Raw genomic sequence first — 16,417 nt, forward strand, 5'->3', positions numbered from 1 at the left:
GTTTAGAGCCCTTCCAGTTCAGAATATTCCCTGTATCTGTCCTCAGTAGTTTTTAATCCATGTGGAATTGGCTAGACTTAAAAGAATTATGCCAATGCAAAAATTGGAAACTTGAGGGAGATCTATTATCTTGATGCAGTACAACAATAGGTCTCTAAACTAGGGAGGGTGGGACTACTTAGGTAGTGAAAAAGAGAGTGTGAGATGTGCTCTGAATTGCTGCCTTGGCTGACTGAACAGAAAGCCTTGGCTCCACAGCTGAAAGCAAGAGGGTATGAATGCTTCAAAACTGACTGTGCTCAAGAGTTGTAACTATGGTATTGAAACAAAGGGATGCTTAGCCCTTCTTCTCCAGACTCTTCGCCAATCTATTAAGCATAAGGAATTAAGTATAGAACTTGTAAGATGGACACAGATTATCCTCTGCTTACAACAAGATTTTGCCCCATGCTATAATTACTAGCTGTTGCTGCTCTCAGACAAGGTAAAAGCATTTCTCCAAGAGCACAATTCCAGAGATCCATTCTTTAAAGACTGTTTAAACAGCAAGAAACTAGAGGGGAAAATAACAGCACAAGATTTATGCAGTGATGCCACTGAATTCTCCAGTTTCTAATTAAGATGAAACATGCTGCAAGACCGAGAGCTGAGCTACCAGTGTGGAACAAAGTATTGGTTTGGGGTTGTTTTAACTGAGTGTAGAAAATGAGTTAGGGGGAATAACGGCAGAGCCTTTTCCTGTTTGATGAACTGTCTATATTTTGGTAATTTGGCTTTTCTGGTCCCATTGTAGCTCTGGTGGTGGTAAAATGTCAGTATAAATGCAGCATTAATTCGATCCCATGGGGAAGGTCAGATCAAAGCAAGGCATATTCAATTGTTTTCAGAGTTGCTTGGTTTCATTAGTGAAACTAATTACATCAAAATGTGGGTTTGCTCCTCACTTGGTATGTCGTAATGCTGATTTCCTGGGTGGGGATATTGGTTTGTTAGAGCTTGTCTGCTTTTGCAGTATTAACTTGAAGTTGTGATTCCTACTGATTTGCAGCTCTTCTCTCTGCAGGCATTTGATTTAACAGAACAGAGATACGTAGCTGTGAAAATACACCAGTTAAATAAAAACTGGAGAGATGAGAAGAAAGAAAATTATCACAAGTAAGTAAGGCTGTAAAGTGTTTCCAGGCTCCTCCTGCATTGGGTGTCTAGTAACAGGCTGCCATTTCTTAGCTGTGTTCTGCCACACTTCAAAGTCCACTCTCTGTCTCAGTAGCTACTTGGAAAAGTTGCGGTCAGATTAGGAATTGTGGAATGGTTTAAGTTGGAAAGGGCCTTAAAGCTCACCCAGTTTCACAACCCCTGCCACGGGCAGGGACCCCTTCCACTGGAGCAGCTTGCTCCAAGCCCCTGTGTCCAACCTGGCCTTGAACACTGCCAGGGATGGGGCAACCACAGCTTCTCTGGGCACCCTATGCCAGTGCCTCAGCACCCTCACGAGGAAGAACCTGTGCCTAATACCTAATCTAATGTTTAAAGTGTGCACACACACAGACAGTGTTCTATATGCACCAGGTTTCAAAGCACCAGTAGTGCTCTGTGAAGAAAGCGTTAAAGTGGCTTCTCCCCTTTGAAATGTCTAAGCTCTGCTCTTATGGGAAGCAGTTGTTCATTCTCATCTTCCAGATACACACCTGCAGCTGTGCTCTCTCAAAGTCTTCCCCTTCCCTGAATACTAAACCTTTCACAGATGCTTAGGACTACACATGTCATGCCCTAGAAGGGAAGTACAGGAAGTGTTTTGGTGTTGGTTACACTTGCTCCCTAAGGCCATGGGTTTGCTAAGCTCTGCAGACTGGCAGCCAAGCCTTCTCCACAGAGCTTCAAAGCTGTGATCTTTATTCCCCAGCAAGTCACTGGGAGAAACTTAAGCTGAATGTTGGGCAGTTGAGCATCATGGAATTCTTCTAGAACTTGCTGAGTTTTGTGTTCTATCTTGGATCACTGTCTTGGATCCCTTCACAATTAATTATGAGGTTATTCTATTTTGGCAAGCAATACCATTAATCAAGATTAGTTATTTTGTAGCATGGCCAGCATTTGAGACGCGCTCCGATTCTGTGGTTCTTAACACAGTTCCTTGTTTGCTGTCTGATTAATAGGCATGGGTTGGACTGAAGTTGGACTGCTGTGTGGTATGTCTGGGTTCGCTATCTGCAGAACTAAGTCACTTGTATGACTAATGCTCAGACTTTCCTTTTCACAGACATGCGTGTAGAGAGTACAGAATTCACAAAGAACTGGATCACCCTCGAATAGTTAAGCTATATGACTACTTTTCGCTGGATACTGACTCGTAAGTTATGTTACTGTGTCCTTTGTCTTGGTTTGATGGATTCACTGCCAACTATTTGGTCTCTTAAAACTTCCAAGGAGAGTCCAGAGAATGTCCATGCCAGCGTTACAGACTGTACTGCAGATATCTGAGGCAGTTTGAACACATTTGGGTTTTCTAGTACTGCATTATGTCAGATGTGGTGCTTTACTAGTAGATCCTGTGTTTGGTTGGCTTGGGCAAATGCTGCAGCTTCTGGATCCAGCACTTAATGGGGGATCTCTGATCTTTGTACTGTTGAATGCTGAGGGCTGCATCCCTGGTAGCTGATCTTTAGAAAGGGATTAATAGACTGAATGAAGACTAATATATGAATAAATAAACGAATTTGGTTTCTCTTGGGTGCCTGAATTACAACAACTCCTGTTTTGCCTTCAGGTTTTGTACGGTGTTAGAATACTGTGAGGGGAATGATCTGGACTTCTACCTGAAACAGCACAAGTTAATGTCAGAGAAAGAGGCACGATCTATTATCATGCAGATTGTGAATGCTTTAAAATACTTAAATGAAATCAAACCTCCCATCATACACTATGACCTTAAACCAGGTATGTTGTGCTGCTGCCTGACGTGTTTATGGACGTAACTAAAGGTAAGGGGTTGTAAGTAACGTGGGGAAGTTTACTTTGGTCAGATGGCAGAAAGCAGACAGGACTGTCTGGGAAAACTAACTTGAAACCAGAGAAAAACCCTAAAATGCATAGAACATGCTGTGAAAAGGGCATTGTCTCCCAGAATTGCAACATAGAACAGGGAAGTAACATTCCAGGAAAAGTAGCCTCCTTGCTCAGAATGAGCCCTTGAAACCACCAAGTGTCTGTGTTTGGTCTCTTAATGTCCCACTTGTATTCTGCTGTTGAGAGCTTCTGTTATTGCTTCATAAAGGTTCCCATAATTACTACTGTGTTTCATGCTCCCCTTCTTCTGGCTTATTCTTTCTGTAATCATCTGCCTGAAAACTCGGTGGCAGAAGCTAACTTGGAAGTGTTCATTTTTTGCATCGTGTGGCAGCTCACAAAGCTCAGGTCTGCCTTTGAGTTCAGTGACATCTGCCATATAGAAGGTCCTCTTCAGATTGCAGATTTCCCTTTGCCACTGGGCAAAATGAGAAGGGGAAAAGTGGAAGTGTGCCTATGTAGGGTGATGGATATTGCCTACGTAGCATTTTCTCCTAGTCCCGTAAAATTCAGCCATCTCTTTGGACAGTTATCCCTGGCTCGTCTCCCTGTGCTGGTGGCACTTCATCAGCATTGTGTAACTGGTGTCTGATGTGGTTTATTGCATCAGCATGAGGAATCTGTACGGGAGGTGGTGCTGTTGCACTGGTTCTAGTGACCCTGTTACTTCCCCCCTCTCCCCAGATGCCTGTTCTCCTGTTGTCTGAGCATGCTGCAGAGCTCTGCCTACAGTTTGTCTAAAGCTCTGCTTCATCCACTGCCATCATGCACAGTTCTTCTGCTTTATTGTAGGTTTTGAGAGAAACAGTGATGATCAGACTTTTTATCCTTGATGGATTTGTAAGACTCTTGCCTAAGCAGTAATTGTCCTTTCTGAGCTTAGAAAGCCATTGGGGAATGCTGCCAGGAAGGAGAGAGTTTCTGGCTTGCTGAGAGACCAGGGCAAGTCAGGACTTCTGGGCAGAATGAGTCATTACTGTGTATGTGTACTTCTCTCCTTAATCCTCCTTTTTGACCTGCCCTTCCAAGGGGACCTTTGGGAGGGGTCAAAACAGACATGAAGCTCATTTGGCTAATAGGGTTCAGAATCTGGAGGCTCCAAGTAATGTCAGGCCACAGGGTGTTTCAGGGATGGGCAGATCAGTTCCAGCACTTGATGGGAGCTGAGCTGTATGTGGAGCTTGGGGTACTGAGTGCTAAAACATCTTGTGCAGAGTGCCAGAGTTCAGTGTGATTTTACTCTTGCTTTATTTTCCTGCTAGATGGGTATCCTGAAGGGTTCTTTCTTCCCTGTTTAGGTAACATTCTTCTAGTCAATGGTACCGCATGTGGAGAGATAAAAATCACAGATTTTGGGCTTTCCAAAATCATGGATGATGACAGCTACAACTCTGTTGATGGTATGGAACTGACATCGCAGGGAGCCGGTACTTACTGGTAAGCATTGCCTGGGGCACTTGCAAGTTACAGACCAAGAATGGTTTATAAACAGCTTTGGATTTCTGTCAGCTCTCTGTGTGCTGCTGTTGTCTGTAACAGATTGAGACACTGGAGGTTTGAGACCCTAGAAACTGCTCTTGTTGTCACACAGCTCCTTTTGAGGCTAGCAGCTTTTTACATTACAGTGGGTTAGTGTTTGTACATTTGAACACCATTTCTTATCCAAAGGGCCTGGTGAAATACTGCATATGTTTCTGAGATAGCAAGCTCCGGAGTGGAGCTTGGCTGCTGTTTCACAGTCCATAATGGCGTTGTCTAACAGTTTAAGCAAGGAGGAGAAGAATAGCATGCCTATTGGAAATACAGGTACATTAGGAGATGGAAGGAGTATTCCACTGCAATGAGGCTGTGAAAACCCATAGTTAGCTCTTACTAAAAATCTCACAGGGCTGTCTATAGCCAGAGCTTCCCTTTCAAGCATCACATAAAAGATGTTTTCAGCAGTACTTTATCAGTACAAATGTTGTCACTGCACTGAGAGCAAGGCCTATAGTGAGTGCCACTGATTCTGATTCTTAGCCGTTACCCAAGCTGCAGACTGTCACTATGGGCAACAGTTGTACAGCAGCGTTTGTTAAGGTATTCTGTATCATACAGCTTTGTTCTGTTCCTGAAGATGGAGCTAACTAGTATGAGCAAGGCAGGGTGTCTCTAAGTCGGATGTGGCATCTGGGCTTGTATTCCTAGAAAGATGTATTTTGGCTGGAATTGTTGGCTAAGTCCTTCTAACAACAAATACCAGTTCTGAAGGTAAAAGAAAATGGGGCTGTTTCATTTGCTGACCAGCTCTTACCACAAGTGTCCAAAGAGTCCTTGGGAATCACTGTTCCCAGAAGGGATATGCCCTGGTGATCTTGGCCCAGAGAAACACAGGAGTGAAAATTGAGTCCCTCAAGTCCTGATCTCAGAAGCTTGTTCCTTCCTTTCTAAAGACATTGATTGAAGGTGTTTGGAGATGCTGCTTACAACCTGTTGTCCCTTCCTTCTAATCAGGTATTTGCCACCAGAATGTTTTGTGGTTGGGAAAGAACCTCCAAAGATTTCAAATAAAGTTGATGTCTGGTCAGTGGGAGTCATCTTCTATCAGTGTCTCTATGGCAGAAAGGTAAGAAAGCATTTAATTCCCCTCTTATTGGTAATTTCCAAACCTTTTGGGAGGCAGCCCTGGTTTCTGCTTCCTTCTTCTCCTCAGACTTAAAAGGTGCTTTTGTCTTGTCTCCTTCCAAGGTAATAAAGGGGAGAGGATTTACTAGGTTGTGTTTTGCTCTACATAGCACTTCCTTCAGAAGCAGTGTTCTGCAGAGCATCTCTTTCCACTGGGCTTGTTCCCACTGAGGCCATTATGGGCAGGACAAGTGTATCATTCAGAGCCAGACACCTGAAGTTTTTTGTCTGGCATTGGTTTGTGATGTTTTCAGTGCACTAAGTCTTTGTGAAGCCTGATACTGCTTGATGGCTTCAGGTGTTATAGGAAAAAAATAACAGTAGGTACAAAGACTCACTCTAGAAGATCTTTAGGATGGGTTTTGAAAGGGAAGAGTCTGGATCAGGTCCTGAGAAAAGGTAATTTGGTTTATGGCAACAAAAGATACAGGTTGGAGAAGGGTTCCATTAACCCTTGTTTTCACAAGTCCTTGGTAACCAAGGGTTGTGAAAGCCTGACCCACGAATGTGCTATGCTGCTTCATGTTGTCAGTCACACAAATGGTGGAACCAGCCCAGCGAAGACTGAAGTGGGTGAGTCTCCTCACTTAGCTTAGATAGATGAGGGTCCTCTTGCATGTGAGAAGGAAGCTGACCTGTGAGGCCTGGAAGCAGGTGGAAATCTGTCTGAGCCAGAGATACCCCAGATGTGTTCCAGCTTGGCCCTGTTGTTCAGTTGAAGCACAGGAGCAATGTGTCCTGCTCACCTGGGTGCAGTCTGCAGCACCTTCACAGCATTCATGGGCTTCTTGCTCAGGAAAGTGCTGATGTCAAGCTGATGAGCAGTAGTATCTGGTTTTTAAGGCTTGTAATCAACCTTTTAACAACTGTCTTCCATGTTTTCTTGGTAGCCCTTCGGTCACAACCAGTCACAACAAGACATTCTGCAGGAGAACACAATTCTGAAAGCTACTGAGGTGCAGTTCCCTCCAAAGCCAGTAGTCACACCAGAAGCAAAGGTAAAGCTGTGTATGTCAGTGATCAGCACTGGCAGCTCCATCCTCTTGGTCTCCCTAAACTAGCAGGAGCTCTGTTTAATGCTTGCCTTGAGTAGAGTGGTCAGTGGCTTTGCATTGTCATAGATGTCAGGCTGGGGATCACAGAATCGTAGAATGGTTTGGGTTGGAAAGCACCTCAAGATCATCCAGTTCCAGTCCTCTAGCACAAGACCAGGTTGCTCCAAGCCCCTGTGTCCAACCTGGCCTTGGGATGGGGCAGCCACAGCTCTGGGCACCCTGTACCAGCGCCTCAGCACCCTCACAGGGAAGAACTTGTGCCTTGTATCTAACCTGAACTTCCCCTGTTTAAATTTGACTCCATCACCTCTTGTCCTGTCCCTGCAGTCCCCTGATGAAGAGCCCTTCTCCAGCATCCTTGTAGCCCCATTCAGAACAGGAAGGCTGCTCTGAGGTCTTGACACAGCTTCTCCTCACAGCCCCATTTTTCACAGCCCATCTTTGTATGGGAAGTGCTCCAAGGTCCCTTTCATCCTCATGGCCTCCTCCGGACTTGTTCTAACATCTCCATGTCCTCCTTTTATTGGAGACACCAGAACCATACACAGTTCTGAACAGTTGAACAGTGCAGTGTGTGCCTCTGCCCATGCTTCCTTGTAAAAGATGAGCTTCTGGTGCAGGAGGTAGGCTGTCTCTGTGGTCACTGGTGAAGGGATTTCAGGGTGCTGGCGTTGTCAGACTGGCCCTGCTCCCAAAAGTGTGACCTGACAGAGAAGGCTTCCTGTTTGTGTTCCATCTACTAATTCTTGCTTTGCCTTTGGGGTGTCTGCAGGCATTTATCAGACGCTGTTTGGCCTACCGAAAGGAGGACCGGATAGATGTCCAGCAGCTGGCCTGTGACCCGTACTTGCTGCCTCACATCCGCAAATCTGTATCCACAAGCAGCCCAGCTGGAGCTGCAATTGCATCAACCTCTGGATCATCCAATAACAGCTCTTCAAACTGAGACAGAGGAATAGGCCAAAAACAAACTGCTTGAGAAATGGGCAAAAAAGACTTGGAGAAACAGCTTTGGAATAAAGGAATCTGCAAGGGTCTCAAGATACCTGTACCAGGTGCTTTTTTTCTCTTGCTTTTTTCCATCCATAGAGCATGACAACATCAACTCTCATCAAGAAAACCTTCGGCATCTAGGCCAAGCCATGTGGATAGGAGATGGCTTGAGGTTTATCCAGTAAATGACCACAAAAGGGTGGCTGCTCTGAGCAAGGAGGGGAAACTCAAGAACGTACAAACGACAAAGACGTGGTTCCATGTACTGTGAACTTCTGAACATGCAGCCTTGGGGAATCCAGGACGCCGTGTGTGCTTCATATGAAGAATGTGGACTTTGGAAAAAGACTGGGCTAGTCCAGTGTTGATATTTAAACATTGTTCTTTTTCTTTTAATAAAGTTTAGGTAACATCTCCTGAAAAGCTCGAAGCACCAAGGTTCAGCTGGGGATGGTATATGACTCTTTGCCCTTTGGAGGGGAAAAAAGTTGATCCTGCCTGTTCATGGCACTAGAGTTAGTGTTTTACCCCTAATTAATTTCAATTTTTAAAAAAGAAAACGAAAAAAATAACATTTTTTTGGAAGAAAACAGTTTTCTGGTCTCAAAGTGAAACCCGTATTAGCAGGCTCATGGCAGTGCCCGCGCTGCAGATGGTGCAGCTTTCTGCTCCCTTGGGATGAGGGCAGCGAAGCTCACAGGACATGAGGCCCTGTGTTGCTCTCCTGGGATCAGAGTGGATCATGGCTCATCTGCCACAAGGTTTTCAGCTGCTGCTTCACAGCTCTCACAACGGTTGCTCCTTTTTGACTTACTCAAGTGCTGTTCTTTTTGCAAACCCCTGACATGCCCAGGACGTGCTCCCTGCTCTCGTGAGCATGAGCCTTGTTGACTGGTGAAAAGGCAGGCAGTGGACAGGAAGGAATGGGAGCACAGCTCAGTGACCACAGGTATGATCCGTGCTCACACAGTACTTTGCATAGTCTTGTCCATGTTATACAAACCCCAAGCTGAAGCTTTATCTCGGCTCAGTGAGGTGACTTGGCAGCAACGCTTCCTCTCTTCCTTAACGCTTCCCTTTTAAAACTTGCTGACTTTCCTAACTCGCTGCCCATTTCAAATGAGAGGGAATGAGAGAAAGCTCTTGAAGGGAGCAGACACCTTAAGTATTGCTCTTGGCTCCCTTCTGTAACCTGCCTAGCGGGGTCTTACCCCTTCAGCTGGAGCCTGCCTGCTGTGAACACAAGCCTCTTGTCCCCACTCTGCCCCTTTCACCACCCCCATCGAAGGAAGACTGAAAACACACACAAAAAGCACCGCACTTGAACATGTGGCAGCCAGGTTGGAGCGCTCTGAACATGTGGCAGGAGCTCAGAGCCAGAACCATTTAAAGATGCAGTGTTGGAGAGCGGGGTTTGTGGTGGAGGGAGCAGAGCGGTGCACTACTGCAGTTCAGGGTGGTGGTTAAAACCCAAATCACCCTGCGCACATATAACCTAATACCCTGACCACCGTGGGGTGGACTGTGCTCTACAGCACCTCCAGGGTTGTCCCCACAGCTCCAGCAACATGTGAGCTGTTTGGGACCCTTGGTGTTCAAGTGGTGGTATTGTGGCAAGTGATGCTCTCCATCATGCCCTTCCAGAGAGCTGCTGCTTGCCTGCCGTACTGTAAGCCATTGTCTGCAAATATTATGCTTAAACCTTGATCAGGAACTTTTAGTTAACTGAAAAGCAGAGGAGTCTGTTGGAATTAAGCAACGGACCTGGGAAGCGGTGAGAACTCCGCTGCTTTCGTTTTTGTTACTCTTTTTTGTAGTGACTCTTGGGCTTTCAATTGGATGCTCTTCACTTGCAGCTGCATCAAGGTGGTCTCTAAACTGTCGTGTTTTCAACAAAGAAATACTGCATCTTTAAATCCTCAGCTGTAATTTCTTAGCCCTTTCCATCCCTGCTGCTGTGTTGCAGAAGTTAACTGTTTAGCAAGCAGCACTTTGACATGTCTGTGGCAGGCAGAATCAGGGTTGATGCTTCACCCCGTTTGCTGGAACTGATGATTTGGTGTCTGTCCACATCAGGGAGGATTCTACAAGGGTTTTTCTGTCCCAGCCCTGTTGTTCCAGGGACATGCAGTGTGTGCTGTCCCTGTGCGTGTGATGAGCTCTGTGTCAGAAGCATTTCTTCCTGCTGTGCAACACCCACCCAGGGGCCTGGGGACAGCGTTGGCCTCTCCTGGGGCTGGCAGTGGTGAAGAACCCTGGTAGAATTGTGCCTGTGACACCTGCCTTGTTAATATGGGTTTCACTTCCAATAACAGACCCTGTTGCCACACTGTTCATTTACTTCAAGGAAAGTGTATGAAGAATTTGTAACTTAAACCAGGCCAGACTGTTTTGGCTCTACCCAACAGATGAGACATGGATATTAAAATAAGTTTTAAGAAACCCATTTGCTTGGCTCTTACTCTTTTGCTCTTCCTAGCGTTGGCAGGAGCTCTCTTGCAGTGGCTGCGTGGAGGTGACATGGGGCAGGATGAGGAAGGCTGCACATAAAGCTCGAAGCAGTGGGATCCCTGCAGTGGAGTGGGGAATCACACATTCACTGGTGTTGATCTTGGTCTGGAACACTGAGACAGGTGTCGGAGGTGGGTTTGTCCTTCATTTCCCATAGAGTAGTAGCTACCCTTAGAAGCTCTGTGTGTTCAGGACACAAAATCAGGGATGGGGCAGCCACAGCTTCTCTGGGCACCCTGTGCCAGCGCCTCAGCACCCTCACAGGGAAGAGCTTCTGCCTAAGAGCTCAGCTCAGTCTCCCCTCTGGCAGGTTCAAGCCATTCCCCTTGGCCTGTCCCTACAGGCCCTTGTCCCAAGCCCCTCTCCAGGTTTCCTGCAGCCCCTTTAGGCACTGGAGCTGCTCTAAGGTCTCCCCTTCAGGAGCCTTCTCTTCTCCAGGCTGCCCCAGCCCAGCTCTCTCAGCCTGGCTCCAGAGCAGAGCTGCTCCAGCCCTTGCAGCATCTCTATGGCCTCCTCTGGCCTCGCTCCAGCAGCTCCACGTCCCCCTTGTGCTGCTGACCCAGAGCTGGATCAGGGCTGCAGGGGGGGTCTCCCCAGAGCACAGCAGAGGGGCAGGATCCCCTCTCTCGACTGCTGCTCACGCTCTGGGGGTGCACCCAGCACACGGGGGGGTTCTGGGTTCCAGCGCTCACTGAAGCTGGCTCTTGGGGAGCTTCTCATTGACCAAAACCCCCAAGCCCTTCTCAGGCTGCTCCATCCGGTCTCCCCCAGCCTGTGCTTGCGCCTGGGGTTGCACCCACCCAGGTTTAGGTCTTTGCACTTGGCCTCGTTGAACTTGAAGTTCTCATGGGCGCACGTCTCCAGCCTGCCTTACACAAATACACAAGAGAAGGCACAAAAGGACCTTGGCAGATGTGGAGGCTGCTCACCTCTGGGCTAATAATTGAGAGCACCAGTCCCTGCCCAGCTCCTCCACTGGCACATCACACCTTCTATGCAGGACATCCCAATGTGAAGCAGGGCCATCCCTGCCCCTGGAGCCTGGTTCTTCCAGAGGGGGATCAGGGATCAGCAAACCTGACATCAGCCTCTCTGTGCTTCAAGTCAGCCTTGGGCGAGTGAAACCAAACACTGAGAGCAGCTCAGCTCTCTCCCTGCTCCTGCAAGTGATTATCTCACATCCCCCTGTGCCAGTGCTGATGATGGGACACAGACTGGAGCAGGAGGAGACGGCGGCAGTGGGTGCACAAGGGTCCCGAGGTGATGGCCAGGCTTTGGGACCAGATTCCACATTCGAGGCATGCCCCGGATCAGGGATGTGCGTGGGATCACACACTCAGCTCGATGCCAGCAGGAGGGAGACTGGCTGAGGGGCTGCCTGGAGGGATGCTTCGCCTACTGCGTTAGCGGTTGGAGTCACGCTATGAAATGAGTTTCCTGCTGCCAAATGGGGCAGGCCCGATTTGCTTTGTGACCTGGCAAAGCCTCCCCGTGAGGTTTTGGTGCCGCTGCCAGCATCTCCCTGGGGTGTGCTGCTGGAGGATGCTATTTTCTGAGTGCTACACAAGTAAGCCTGGACTGAAACCCTCCAGCACTGAGAGGAAGAGGAGGCTCGCAGCATGTGGAAGTGAGACCCAGCACAGCCTTGACTCCATCCATCCCGGAGATGCCTTTTCCTACTAAATGCTGATGACTCCATGCACCAGGACCCTGAACTCCCACTGCCTCACGTGGCTCTGCTTCACCCTGGCCCCAGCAGTGCTCTTGGGGGCAACCGGGTGCTGTCAGCCTGGGAGGGGGTGAGAGGCCAAGCAAACACAGCTTCCCCTCGCCACGCTCGCACCCAGGAACTGGTATCTTGGCCACAAGGATCCCATTGTCTGTGCCGGGTGGGGAAGCAGGAGGCAGGACCGGGGCTGAGACACTCGTTTCATGCATTAGCTGCATGAGGGCTCAAAGGATGGGAAAAGCCACCAGGACGTGCTGTTGGTGAGGAGCTGCACGCTCCTCTGTGCTCCTCTTCACTCCCAGCCTTTCTTCCTACACCCTTCAGCTGCAGCTCAGTGTTTCCACTGCTCTGTGGCTCCTCATTTCCAAATGCTGTTGGCTGGTGGGGCAGTGCTTCGGGCTGGTCCAGTATAGCCTGAAAGCAGGTAAACCACCACCTGCCCCACCAGTGCTGGATGAGCCTCACCAGGCAGCCCTGGCCCTGCTCTGCCGTCTCCTGCAGGAATGGGGCAGGGCAGTGCAATGGTCCAGCTGCATCCAAAGGCATGGGATGGAGCTAAGAATGCAGGGATGCTGTAAGGAACAGCAGGGTAGGGATGGGGAGAGTAGAAGCCAGATCTCCCATCCCCATTCGAGCAGCTACAGGGAACGCAGGCAGCAGGGCTAGGAAGGGCTTGGCTCTGGTTTGCATTCATGGGAAGAAGAAACCCAGAGCTCTGCTCAGCCCTGTCCTCTCTTGACCGAAGCCGCTGCAGCGCGGGAGCCACGAGCTGCCGTGTCCACAGCATCCTCCTTGCTCTTGGCCTGGCTGAGCTCTGCAGTGCGATGAGGGCTCAAAACCTGCTTTGTTCAGCACTGGCTCATCCCGGCTCCGGCTGATCCTGAAAATCCACCCGCTCACACCCAGCCCCAGGAGAGCGGCTGGGATCGGTGCCACAACCCCTCCACACTGAACGGAATGGCAGGGATGGAGGTGGAAGGGGATGCGCCTGTGGCTGTGAGGTGAGGCGGCAGCAGAGGTGGAAGTGATGAAACTGGGACCCACTGGACCACGCTGCTCCTGTAGGCCAGGGTGGGATCTCCACTTCCCACTCCCATCCCCACTTCCGGAATGAGGAAGATGCCATTCGGAATGTGCTGTCCTTTCGCTGCTCTCCAGCTGCTTTCCTTGAGTCATGGGGGGAAAGTGCTGTCCTCAAAGCAGATTCCTTGCACGGGGCTGGAATTCCTTCGCCCAGGAGCAGTGGGGAGGAGGCAGAGGCAGCGGCTGGGCTCGGGGGGGGGCAGCTGCTCCTTGGGCAGCCCCCAGCAGCGGAAGGGCAGGATTGAGCCCTCGGATTCCTCGTGGCAGCTCTGAGCGAGCACATCTGGTTTCAATAGCTGAGCCGCGGCTTGAACTCGCCTGACTCTAGAAGGGCTGCAGGAAAAGAGCGGCCAAAGAGCTCCAAAAGCTGCAGCGAGGGGCGCCCACAAAGGGACCCCCTTTGCTGTGTGGGGAGAGAGCAGAGTTGAGGACGGTCTGGGGCTGCCCCAAGGTTCCAGCGGCTGGCAAAGCCCCGTGGGCTCCCTGCAAGAGCCGAGGGAATGGCTTGGAAGAGCAGGGAAACGGCCCTTCTTTATGGCCAGGATGATTCTATCCCCAGCTGGGTGTCAGTAAAGCTGGGGCTGATCTTCAACACTGTGCTTAGGGGAGGAGCACGGGGAGCAAACTGCATTACAGCCCCCCCCAGTGCCCCCAGCAGCGAGACCCCTCTCCCAGCACCAAACCCTTGGGAGCATCAGCATCCTCATGCTGGGACCATGGAGGAGCTGAGCCCCCCCTCAGCATCCCAGGCTCATCCCTGGGAGGAAAGGCTGCAAAAGCAAACGGGGGTGACCCCCGCTGCACTGGGGATGCCTCAAGCCCCGCATCCCAGTGAGGAGGGGGATGCTCAGCGGGGGGAAGCTGTGTCCTGGCTGCCCCCCGCCTGCCTCTGATGAGGGGAGAGCGACGTGGCCTTCGCCTGCTGCCGGCGCGGGGGCGAGGAGCCAGCAGACGCCAGGACGGCCTCTTCCCTGAGCAGTGAGCTCAGCGCCGCGCCTGCCAAGGGGGTGTTGGTCTTGGCCCGGAGCGTCCCGTCCGGGGGCCAGGATGAGGCCGGGGCGGTGCGGATGGAGGGATGAGCTCGCAGCGGGGCCTGGCAGGTGCTGCTGGTCCCCAAAGCCCAGGGCACTGCTGCGCTCCCGGAGCCTGTGGAGAGCAAAGGATGGGGGGAACACGCATGGAAGAGCACGATCGAGCAGGATATGCAGCCCCCCCATGTCATATAATGCACCCACATGTCCTCCCCAGGCTCTGAAGCCGGGCATCAGAGGTTGCTGATGGGTTGGTGCAGATCCTTCCTTCAAAGCATTGAGTCTGGGGGTATGGGCACTGCTCTTGTGCCCCACAGGTCCCCAGATCCTGTCCTCTAATGCCTCTGGCACAAGCTCCATACCAGCCCCAACCTTGGTAACGCACAGGGCCATAGACTCATAGATAGGTTTGGGTTGGAAAGGACCTTAAAATCATCTGGTTCCAATCCCCCTGCCACTGGCAGAACACCCATGGAGCAGCTCAGGGTTTCCCTTCGCATCCCTCAAGGCTTGGTCCCACAGCCCATTAATGGCACTGATTTGCCAGCCTGTGGAAGCTGAGCATCCCGACTGCTGCTGCTCCTGACCGGGGCAGACCTGCAGCCAGAGGTGGGCGAGTGCCACGGATCCATCCCTGGGAGTGTTTTCCAACCCCAGAAGCATTTACTTTCCCAACTAAGGGGACGGACACAGATCCCACTCTGGCTGCAGGGACCGGGCACAGACGCTGCATGTCCCAAGTGCTGGGTAACCCCGGGATGAGCTCGTAGCTCCCATCCATTGTCCTGGACAAGGCGCAATCCCAGTGCTGCTGTCGCCTGTCCCCTGCACACAGCCACATCCCCTCAATCTGGCAGCAATTCCTTAGTGCCGGAGAGGTCAGACAGCTTGGAATGCTCCCAGGGGAAGGGAAAAATGCATTTCCTCCCGATCCACTCCAACGAGTAACAACTCAACTGGTACTAAACTGGATTAGGAGGTGAGGAGCTGTTGGCCTGAGTTGGAGGAATTAATGATTAGGAAGTGCTAATTAGCTTCTAATCACACCCAAGACATGGGATGGACCAGGCGAGGAGGTAGGGATGCTCTGAAGCCTTTCAGCTCTGCCCTGTCCCCTTCCTTGGATGGGATTCATCTCCTGGGAAAGGGATGGATGAAGGGTCCCACTCACAGGGTTTGATGGCTCCATCACATCCAGCTGCTGGAGCCTCGGTGGGAGGCATCCTCCAGGAGCGGGCTCCAAGGTTTAGGGATGGGACTGAAGATCCGGGCGATTCCCTCCCCTCCTCCAGGTTCATTCCCAGCAGGCAGCCCCCGGTGTGTGTCCGGCCATGGAGGGCGACTGCGGCTGTTCCCAAGCACTGCCTCAATTAAAAGTAATCCTTGGCTTAAAGAACCCAACAGCCCAGATGCTGATGTGCTTAATTGGGCCCTCCCGGAGGGTTCGCATCCCTAAAGCCCATCCTGGCACCGCTCTCCAGGCCCTTCCTGCCTTGTTTCATTTAGTTCTGCAGGAGCAGCCAAACAACACGTGGTTGGCTCAGCCTGTCTGGGGACAGATCCTGCTCCCTGCTCCAGGGATCATGGCATTGTATGTATGGCACAACCTGTGTGCTGAGGCCTGCCCGAATCCCTGAAAGCCTGAGGAGGAAGTGAGGCTCCTGCATCCTCAGGGATGCTCCTATGGGATGGGCACCATGAGCACCCTTCTGGATGCAACCAAATCTTTGCACTGTAACATGAGTGTTTCCCCCCAGCTTTCTTCATAGAATCCCAGACTGGTTTGGGTTGGAAGGGACCCTAAAGCTCCTCCAGTGCATCATTCCTGCTGTGTGATGCTGTGACCGCTGTACTCCTCACTGGAGTACTGAGGAGCTGGAGCCCTCCATGGCTGGAGGGATGGGGTTGCTCTTGGGGTAGAGAAGGTGTAATGAGCTGTGTCTGACCTCAGCACTCACCATCCACAGGCAAGACAGGAGCTGCCCAGCTCTGTGCTGCAGGGTGGATGGAGCAGGATGCAGCTGGGCTGGCTCAGCAATACAGTGCTTGGGATGGCAGAATCATGGAATCAGCCAGGTTGGAAAAGACCTTTAAGATGATCAAACCCAACCGTTCCCAGCCCTGCCAAGGCCACCCCTAACCCATGGCACTGAGGCCTCGTCTCCACGCTGTGTGAACACTTGCAGGGACGGTGCCTGCAGCCCTGCCCTGGGCAGCCTGTTCCAATGCCTGAGCACCCTCTGGGGCAGGAATTGTTCCTCAGCTCCATCTAACCCTGCCCTGGT

At 50.8% G+C, this 16,417-nt stretch overlaps 1 protein-coding gene across 13 annotated transcripts in view; it reads left to right on the forward strand.

Moving 5' to 3' along the window:
- The window catches only part of TLK2 (tousled like kinase 2), a 42,438-nt gene extending 32,214 nt beyond the window's left edge, over positions 1 to 10,224 (forward strand). For all 13 annotated transcript variants that reach the window (XM_061365644.1, XM_061365651.1, XM_061365653.1 and 10 more), the window contains 7 exons: positions 1,064 to 1,155; positions 2,261 to 2,350; positions 2,768 to 2,937; positions 4,365 to 4,503; positions 5,560 to 5,671; positions 6,621 to 6,728; positions 7,558 to 10,224. In XM_061365644.1, the coding sequence (XP_061221628.1) occupies positions 1,064 to 1,155; positions 2,261 to 2,350; positions 2,768 to 2,937; positions 4,365 to 4,503; positions 5,560 to 5,671; positions 6,621 to 6,728; positions 7,558 to 7,731 (885 nt within the window). In that variant the 3' untranslated portion in view covers positions 7,732 to 10,224. The remainder of the gene's footprint in view (positions 1 to 1,063; positions 1,156 to 2,260; positions 2,351 to 2,767; positions 2,938 to 4,364; positions 4,504 to 5,559; positions 5,672 to 6,620; positions 6,729 to 7,557) is intronic.
- Positions 10,225 to 16,417: the final 6,193 nt, after the last annotated feature.

Source organism: Neopsephotus bourkii, unplaced genomic scaffold (assembly GCF_033783945.1).
Source record: "Neopsephotus bourkii isolate Nb327-2 ecotype Australia unplaced genomic scaffold, CSIRO-AGI_Nbou_v1 NB_1288, whole genome shotgun sequence".
NCBI lineage: Eukaryota > Metazoa > Chordata > Aves > Psittaciformes > Psittacidae > Neopsephotus > Neopsephotus bourkii.